Source organism: Macadamia integrifolia, unplaced genomic scaffold (assembly GCF_013358625.1).
Source record: "Macadamia integrifolia cultivar HAES 741 unplaced genomic scaffold, SCU_Mint_v3 scaffold3507, whole genome shotgun sequence".
Lineage (NCBI taxonomy): Eukaryota > Viridiplantae > Streptophyta > Magnoliopsida > Proteales > Proteaceae > Macadamia > Macadamia integrifolia.
Window position 1 is genome coordinate 2,613 of NW_024869562.1, and position 9,830 is coordinate 12,442.

General features: G+C 37.7%; 1 protein-coding gene across 1 annotated transcript; it reads left to right on the forward strand.

Annotated features, from left to right (window-relative positions):
• Positions 1–2,789: 2,789 nt before the first annotated feature.
• LOC122068178 (F-box/FBD/LRR-repeat protein At1g13570-like) lies at positions 2,790–5,208 on the forward strand. The gene is made up of 4 exons (XM_042632044.1): positions 2,790–2,897; positions 3,500–4,313; positions 4,552–4,707; positions 4,789–5,208. Exons 2-4 carry the CDS (start codon positions 3,501–3,503, stop codon positions 5,080–5,082), a joined length of 1,263 nt encoding a protein of 420 aa, XP_042487978.1. The 5' UTR covers positions 2,790–2,897; position 3,500; the 3' UTR covers positions 5,083–5,208.
• Positions 5,209–9,830: the final 4,622 nt, after the last annotated feature.

Sequence of the window (9,830 nt, forward strand, 5' to 3'; positions counted from 1 at the left end):
TTTTTAAATTTTTTTTTTTTTTTTTTAAGGTAACTGAAAATGGGTTACTATACTCTTTTAACCTACTTATAAACGGATTTAGCAATGGCATCAAACTCCATAGCCTCTGATTCTGATTTTGATTCAATCGGAATCGACCTCCATGGATTTTGATTATGATTCAGTCGGAATCAGCCAAAACCCTAAAAGAAACTATGAATAAAAAATGGAATTAGAATTAGGATCGGATGATTTCAATCGGAATGAGCAATAATTAAGATTCGGATTCTTAAATCCATTATCATAAGAAATAAATACCAAACCACATATATCAAGGAAAAAAAAAAAGGTGAAAAGTGCAACCAATTAATTGTGAGGATTTATGGGGTGGTGAAGGACGCGGGGATCCTAGACTAGATGTGAAACAAGAGATATCGAACTCTGAACTTCTTGGAGCTTGGCTTTATTGCATTAGCCTCGAGTTAACTATGCTAGCAATACTATTTAAAATGTTCAAGAAAATCAACTAGATGGTGTTCCATATTTGCATTCAACATCGATAGAAAATCAGGTTTTAAGTAAGGCAAATCAAAATTTTGGAAAACTTGATCATGAGTCATGTAGACTCGACTAAGGTGTAAAATGACAAGGCTCGATCATGAATCATCCGAGTCAGATAGGACTCGAATTTTCACCCAAGTCACTATTAACCAGGTGAGTCTAGAATAAATAAATCAATAAGACCATATAATAAATAATGCCTAATAATAGCATCATTAGAAAATAAATTATCTCTCTCTCTCTCTCTCTCTCTCTCTCTCTCTCTCTCTCTCCTATGTAATTAAGTTGGACGGTTGATGAATTGTCATCTTTTCTAAGGCAAGTCATTGACTCGCCAATAGCTAGGCATTGGTATTAGAAGAAAAAGGGCAAGAGAATGCTACCTCCTAGCACAGGTACATGCCAGTAGATGTGGCCAATGGAGAGCATGCGGGGCAGCGTGGTCTTTTTACACTCACTGCCTCTTGGCACAAGTACACATTAGAGGGTAGTGTTATTTCTTCCTAAAAAATTCCATGAAAAATAAAAAAATATTGAAGTTAAAAAATTTAAACACTTATTTTTTTATTTTCAAATTAATTTATTGAATTTAAAAAATGTGACTGGCCCTAACTAGGTTTACCAAGTGAGTCACTAGGTTTTTTAAAAGGGCAATCGAGTTCGAAAACTTTGTTTACTAAATATGAATATCAACATACTAAAGTTGTTTAAATATAAATATTCAGAGTGAGAGAGAGAGACTTTACACTTATATAAAAATAGTATTATGGGAAGATGGAATGAAGCCATGACGGGGCATCATATTGAAGGGGCAAGAGGTCCTTTCAAAGGGGTAAAGAGAGAGAGATAGACACATTATATGTTGGCTGTGGCATGTGGGAGGCATGCTGAGCCTTATTATTATTATTGACATCCTTATGGTGTTAAAAAAAATTGTTACCTTGATTTTTTGACCTCATCGGGAAACATCTTTTTTTTTTTCTTATTAAAGAAAATATTGTTATTCCACATAAAAAAAAAGTGCCAAAATTCTGCATTAAAATAACTTTCAATTTTTTTTAAAACTTTTTTTTACCTTTGCATTAAATACTATATTGAAAAAATTTTGAGAGTAAGATGGGCAATTAAAAGGAGATATTAAGTTCTAAACATACCTGCAGAATTGTCATTCAAACTCTTCCATTAAGTATGTTGACATTTACTATCCATGTAGACATTCAACAAAAGAAGAAAAAATAAAACATACATAGACATTTAATGTATATAAAAATCCTTTGTGGAACTACACTGGTGTGGCGAGGATCTAGACAACTGAGAGCACCTCGGGGTGTGTGCCCGGGTGCTCCTAGGCCCCAGCACCCAGATCCTTACCGCACCGATGCAATGTGGCAGAGAATGATTGCTCACGTTTAATACACCTATATTATTTTTTTCAAGGTAAAAATAGACGCCTATATGGATATGCAAATAATACTTTCAAGTAAACATATTTTGTCACATGGATCAAAGATAATTTTCTATCCAATTTTTACGGGAAAATAGTTTCTATGGGAAAGTGTGGCTCCTGTGCCTAGACACACGGAGGCACAAAATGACCACCTCGCCCTCATGAAATGCGAAATAACGTCCCTATTGATGCTTCCTCATATCTCCATTCACCTTCATGCACACACAGAAGCGTCACTCTCCCCTCCCCCTCCACAAGAAACACTTCTCTGATTTTTGTCATCTTCAATGCAAACCTTATTGCTATGTATTGACATTTAACCTCCGTGGCCCTAGTTCTTTAAATGATTTATTTCACCATTGGTCCAACTTCAATTAAACAAAAACCTAACATATGAGTAAAAGACTTTAAATTAAACGTAAACACAAAATTTCAGTTTCACCAATCTATCAATCATATGTCGAAACCAGATACCTTGATACGTACTCATAATCAAAAGATATGCTCCTAGAATAATTCACAATCTTACCCAAAAATTTGAATCCCGTGTGTTCAAAGTTCTAACCCAAACCTTTCTTGGTAAGGGCATTGAAGAAACGTAGACTTCTTCAAAGACTTGAAAGGGAAAGCTGAGGGAATGGACCTTTTCAATTGGCGAACCAAATGGGTAAAGAATTAATCCATCTATTGGGTCTATAGATAAACTGATCATGTGGAATACTTCTTCTTTCCTTAGTCAACACGTAAAGGACTTCTTTTAAGATTGTAAAGGGAAGGCTGATAGGGTGAGTGGGGAGAGAGGAGCTATAAAATCTAAATCGCAAATCAGATTTGGTTTCTCACTGTTGTCGGTTCGGTTTTGTGGACAAAGAAGAAGCTTCACGATCATCAGCAACAGATAGGACTTTAGGTATTCTCTTCTTATCTTATATCTACTAAATACATAAAAGGGAAAGTTGTGAAGAACGATATGCGCTGTTTAGGCCTCGCTTTAAGTATGATATCGGATAGAACCTATTAAAATGCAAGGATCCATGTAGTCGATCCCATTTAGTTGAGATTCGTCTAACTTGCCAGGCTGTGCCTATTTCTTCTTTCCTCTTACTTTCTTACTTTCATCTTTTGCCTCACTTTTCATATTGCATTTTTCATCTTTCATTTGTCATGTTCCATTGTTCATATGTTTAGATCTATGTAGTCGACCTCATTAAGTTGGGATAACACTTAGTTTTTTGCTGTTGTTGTTGTTTGTACTATATACATTAAGAGGAAGTGTTTCATGTGGAGGAAGCATGGTCATGGAATCAATAGAAATGCACGAGAAAGTATCAATAGGGATGTCAATTTACATTTCATTCTGCAGGGTGGTCATTTCGACCTCTATGAGTCTGGCACAAGGCCATGTTCCCCCACAGAAACCATTTCCGATGAACTTAAAAAAAAATTCTTTCTTTTAAGGTATGTTGCAGATTCAATTGATATCAGAAAACAACTTTCTATTCACCATTGCAGGATGGAAATGGATTCATGTTCAACTCTAGACATGTTGAATAATCTGCCAGAAAGTATACTAGAAAACATCTTTTCACGTTTGCCGACGAGGGATATGGTGAGAACCAGTGTCCTATCAACTAAGTGGAGACACAAATGGATTTCAGTTCCACATCTCTTCTTCAATGATGAATGTATACCAGTTTCTAATGGTTCGGTTGGTCATGATAAACTTGTGAAAATTATCAATCATGTTCTTCTACTTCATAGAGATCCAATTCTAACATTCAAAATCTCTAGTTCATGGTTGCAAACCTGTTCAGAGATAGATAGTTGGATTCTTTACCTCTCATTAAATTCTTCAACTTTGACCGAATTTAAACTTAAGATTTCTAAATCTGTGCGTCATAGTGTTCTTCCATGTTTATTCTCATTTAGAAAACTGATTCATCTAACCCTAGTTGGTTGTATAATTGTAACTCCTATGAGGATTGATGGCTTTAGTTGTCTCACAAGTCTGGTTTTTCAGAAAGTCACACTCTCTGGTGCGACATTGAAATGTTTGGTTTCTTCCTGTCGTCAACTAGAAAGGTTGACATTGATTGATATGGATGGTCCTACTTATATTGAACTTAGCAATCCAAAACTCAAGTACTTGCAAATCTCTGGAAGATTTATTGGTATGTGCCTTAAAGATTTAAGACATTTAGTTTATGCATGCTTTAATGCGACAACTCCGGCTCTTCTTGGCCAACGGAGAACCTGCAATTTTAGCAACATTCTTGGCTCTCTAGTCAGTATTGAAAAGCTTGTCATGGGAGGCTGGTTTATGCAGGTAATAGAACCTTGTGATTTTTCATATTTACTCAACAATTGGCACGAATCTATATCAGGTTCACGTATGAGATTGCTGTTGTACGTGCCTAGTTCGAACACTTAAAATCCATTGACTCACTCATTATTTAATGGATTTTACATGTTCAAATTAGGGGCGTACAAGAACAATCTCATATGTGAACCTGATCCTACCTCCGCAATCTTATATGTTTACTTCTGCTTGCATTTTATTACAGTCCTTGGTTGTTGGTGATGTGGGGACTAGGCTTCCATCTACTTATGATCATTTGAAGAGCCTTTCCTTCCCATTAAACGCGGAGGATATGAAAGAGATTTTAGTTGCTATATGTTTACTTAATAGCTCCCCTAATTTGCAAGAGCTTGAAATCTTGGTAACTTACTTGTAGCATCATCCTATTGTTATTTGTCTTCCTATGGTTCTTTGCTCTCATTGGATTTTTTTTATTTTACAGCTTTGGCATGAAAGGGGCAATGGGATTGTTACCATCATGGATGTGCTAGAAGCTGAGGATCAATTGGAGTGTACATTCAACAAACTCCGGATTGTTAATATTTCTACACTCTTTGGCATGGAAATTGAATTGGTACTCGTTAAATTTATCCTTGCCAATTCTCCAGTACTTGAGACAATGAATATCAGTTCTGCAAAAAACGGCATTGAAGTAGTGACTTTTTTGAAAGTGTTGCTTCAATTCAAAAGAGCTTCACCACAAGCAAAAATTGTGTACTTGGATCCTGAAACCTGATAAAAGTGATCCAAGTTGATGATCACTTGAGTGTGTGTATGTGTGTGTGTGTCGTCAAATATATATGTGGATGAAAATTCATGTTGCCAATCAAAACTAGTAACTATGGCTTGATTTTTCGTTGTATGTTTTGCTAGAAATTTTGCAATTGCTTTCGAAATCAACTAAGAATAAAACCTTCACAAACTGTAGTTTTCTAAATGGAATGCGACAAACCTTCTCACCACACCAAGTGACTCTTATAATGGTCTTCACACAATGCAACAACACTTCAAAAGAAAGAATAAGGTAGCCTTTGAAATAAGATACAAAAAAAAAAAAAATCATCGGACTTCCAACATAAACTTCTGGCATTGAGTAGAAAAATTGATTTATACAGGTGGAGTGGGTCAGGACCAATTCGGATCATTTACCAATCTGATTCTCGATTTTAAAAACATTGATAAGGCTGTTTCGAAATCATTTACAATAACTGAAATTTTTTCATGAATAAAAAATTCATTTGATAACGCTAATTTTTAAAAAATAAAATTCTCCCTTTTTTTTGTTTTTGCAAGGCTTCATCAATTTGAGAGAGAGAGGCATGTGGCGTGAGAACATGGAAGGACGAGTGGGGCTGGAGAGAGAAGTGGTGGGGCAAAATTTACTAGATACGGAAAAACACGTGTTTAATTTGGCATCCCTTAATAAATGTGTCTTTTTTCGCATCTGATGTTTTTGATGTTTTACACGTAAAAAAAAAATTTTTTAAATCAACAACTAAGCATTCAAATATATATTTACCAAAAAAAAAAGAGTCAAATATGAAAAAATATGTGGACTTACTAACTATTTCTGCAACCCTGGTAGCAATTAAATTTTATTCCTATTTTGTTCCTATTTCAGTCTTTGAGATGATATAGATTTCATTTTTTCATAATTAGATGAGAAAATCATACCAAAGACCTAAATTTTAGTTTAGAACTACGTCAAATATGAAATAGAAACAACGTTAAACTTTTTTTTCTCTTATTCAAAAGAAAAAAAAATTAAGACTAAAGAAGAAGATGAATAACAATGTTTTGAGGATTACAAACAAACAGACGATTTGTTGATCGAAGTTTGGTGGGCTAATATGGCCAAAAGAACCACCACCTCATTTGTGGGCCTAAGACAAAAAGACAAGTTTTGTAAAATATTATACACATAAAAAAATAAAGGCTACGCTCAAAGGCCGTGAGATGGATGTTGGGTCAAAATGTAAACGCTATAAATCTTCAAAGTTGCTCTATACTTCCTTGATGTTCCATCCCTTCAATTTATCCTGTTGTACCCCAAGTTGGAGACCCCATGTGCCTGGTTCAACAGAATTTCCTATTATCAAGTAGTTAGTTATGAGTAAGAGACATTTTTTCTTTAAATAAGAAACAAAATCCCAATGACACATATTAAGACAAGGGTTTGAAACAATGGCTCAAATCATTATGATAAAAACTTGAGTTTGGTATATTAACCAGCAGAGCTTCAGTTGTGAAAGGGTTACCTGTTGAGGAATCAATTCCTGTCCACCACAGGGCAGGAGAAAGGATTTTATATATGGATTTGGTTTTTGTCTTTTGACAATTGTGTTATTCCTATGAGACTTTATAAAATAACAAATAATAAGGAAGGGTGATCCCTTATTTTAGTCTCACAAAAATATATATATATATATATATCAAGCAATAAACGTTTACAGTGAGACACCAAACAATGGGTTGAAATCGTCTGCAATTTCGATCTCGTACAATTTCGTGCAATACCACCTTCAGGGGGTGACACGTGTATTGATACCAATACAATGGTCCAGATCTGGTACAACTAATAAAATATTAAATCAGTGAAGAGGCATTTAAATCATATCTGGACCATAGCATTGGTATCAATACACGTGTCACCCCCTAAAGGTGGTATTTCACGAAATTGTACGAGATCGGAATTGCAGACGATTTTTTTCCACCAAACAATTTTTGTCAATTTACTATGGAGACCACACACATTCCAATGAATGATTTCTAAAGATCCAGCCATCATAGAAGTACATAAAAAACAAAGGAAACAAGCGCATCAATAAGAAGCAAAATAATACCTAGGAACAAAGCGACGGCGTAGATAACGAGATTCAAGATTGAACGAAGCTAAGCATAAACCAGAAGGCACACAGAAGAAAACAGATAGGTATATAGAGAAAGATGAAAAGAGGCATGATACAGCTACTAGGTCCGGATTTGTCTGCTCTTCCCACCCTCCGTGGATCGCCTCATCCTCAACTGCAATAAGATGGAAACTGGTAGCGCTATGAGGAGTAATCTCCGACTGATTTTCCCTCTCTTGCAAAAAAAGCTTCAACTTACTTCAACAGAGTAGCTGGGTTTTTGGACTTAGCAACAGCCTTATGAGTAGGGAAACAAAACCCTTTGCATTTTCTTCCTCAGGAGATAGGGCTTTCTTTCTCTTCAAAGAGAGAAGAGGAAGGGTTGGAAGTACTGGCATTGGTAGTTGGATGCAGGACATTGGAAGGGGGGTGAGAGGTAGAGTCTGCAGCTAAGGTTTCATGACCACAATTTAAAAAGTACTAGTGAATTGTAACATTTTTAGTCCTGTGAAAGCGGACATGGGGAATATCCTCAATCACAAGAGGGGCCTCTGTGGGTTCAAGGGGGAGGGGGGCCTGCAGTTGTACAGTTAACAACTTCAATAGCAGTAGAAGGAAAAATGGGGTATCCACGAACAGAGTATCCGTGGTGGATCCGAGATCAGGAACGCAGAAAAAGAGATCAGTGAGGAGTACGGGAAAAGTGGAAGTGGCATTCTCAAGGGGGTTCTAGAGTCAAAGTAGCGGTGGTGATTGATCAATTAACTCAGCTAGGGCAAGGCATGTTCAGTAAGCCTTTCCCTTCCCCGCTTCAAAACTAGCTGAAAAACTACAGTGAGTGCTAACCACTACGGCTTTTCCGCCTTCGTTTGTTGGGAAAGAGCAAGCACATCTTCGTCAGGTTTTTAAGTTTCAAGAAAAGCAAACACCACCAGAGACCAACAATCAATCTTTTTCACAGAAATGGAGTGGGAACTAGAACAAGATGGCAGCTATCCAAGAGTGGGATATGGAGGGACCAAAAGGTATCCTCGAGAGAAATGGGAAAGGTAGGGACAATATGGCCCTCAGAAACCAACCAGCAAGGGTTCCAAAGCACAAGGTGCCCCAGAGAAGGGACACCCTCCAGAGGTAGGCAAAACAGGCTCAGGGCTAGGGGGAGAAGAAGAGGTGGGGAGAGAGAGTATGACTCATAGCCAGGGGAGGAGATAGGGGGATGGTTAGCGAGGCAAAGTAGGAGAAATATTTGGAAAGGTGGGGGCTAGGATCGAGACTACGTGGGGTAAGTTCACAACAGAGGGGCAACGGTGGCTTGACTGTATTGACTGCAAGGCAGAGGAGATGATTTAGGTACCCTCTTCATAGCCTAAAGGAGAGGCAAACCAACTGAATTTTCTTGAATGAGATCTTCACAAGGGTCGTTCCAGAAGGACAAAGAGAGTCATGGTTAAGGTCCAGATCAAGAACCCGCCCAACAGAAGAGAACAACTTTGATAGATTCGAGGTTGAAGCAGTCCAAGGGGACAGTAGAAACATGCATCCACAGGGGGAGGGGGGACGAACTCAAGTTCATTAGTAGAGTTTTCAGCATCCATTCATAGAAGCCAAGTTGAAAGAGATTATCTGCAAACCACCAAGGAGCCAAAGGTATGATCCTATTTCTTTCATCTTCAGAAGAAAACTCGACAAAGAAAAACCCCTTGTCCAAATAGGAGATAAAAATAGCCCTATGGAAAACCACAAATAAGATAAAGCCGATCTCGACGAGGTTTAGGGTAGCAAACAGAAGCGCCAAAGAGGGAAACAAGAGAGGTGGAGTAGGGTTTAGTGAGGGGATCCACGAATGGAGTACCAGGCGAAGGAATAACCCATGCAGACCTGACTAGGGAATTTTAATCACTAGTTTTGGGTTTTGAAGAGGCAGGAAAGATTGGTGGGAAAATTACTTGATTACCCACTTTTGGGTTTCTCTTTACAAAATTAACCACTCTATGTTTCAGATAACAATAATAAGCAAACTCAGGTTTGGGTTTACAAAACTACCCAAAACAGTATCTTCCTCACCATTTTATACCTTCTTGACTTTTTTGCCCTCTTCTTCCCTAGCTTTGCCCCAACACTACCACAAATAACAATAAAAAAATAACTTTCAGGAACCCAAGTAGCTCCAGTCCTAGTCCACCTCCATAACCAACACTGTCACACCCCGTTCACACTGAATCGGGCCAGTGACCGCGTTAACACCAGTTAACCCAAACCTGTCAGGATCATCTGATACTGTATTCTACCACAGCATACACACAACTAATAAAAACTTATCAGATCAGCGGAAGACTAGGTTTACCTGTGAATATTCTCATAATACTTGATACCCGAATTGTGATACAATAGTTATATACATGTGGGCCCGAAGGCATGATATTTACACAATAAAAGTACAATTCATATATCAAGTACATAAAGGAAAACAGCAAAAATCAGAGTACACAGCTCGGCTCGGTATCCAAGGCTAGAGCTCAGCTCGGCATCAAGGGTTGAGCCCAGCTCGGCATCACATGGTAGAGCTCAGCTCAGCTCGGCATCAAAGCTGCGGTCCCGCAGTACAACTCTCGCACGAGCAGTCAGTGCCGTGCTC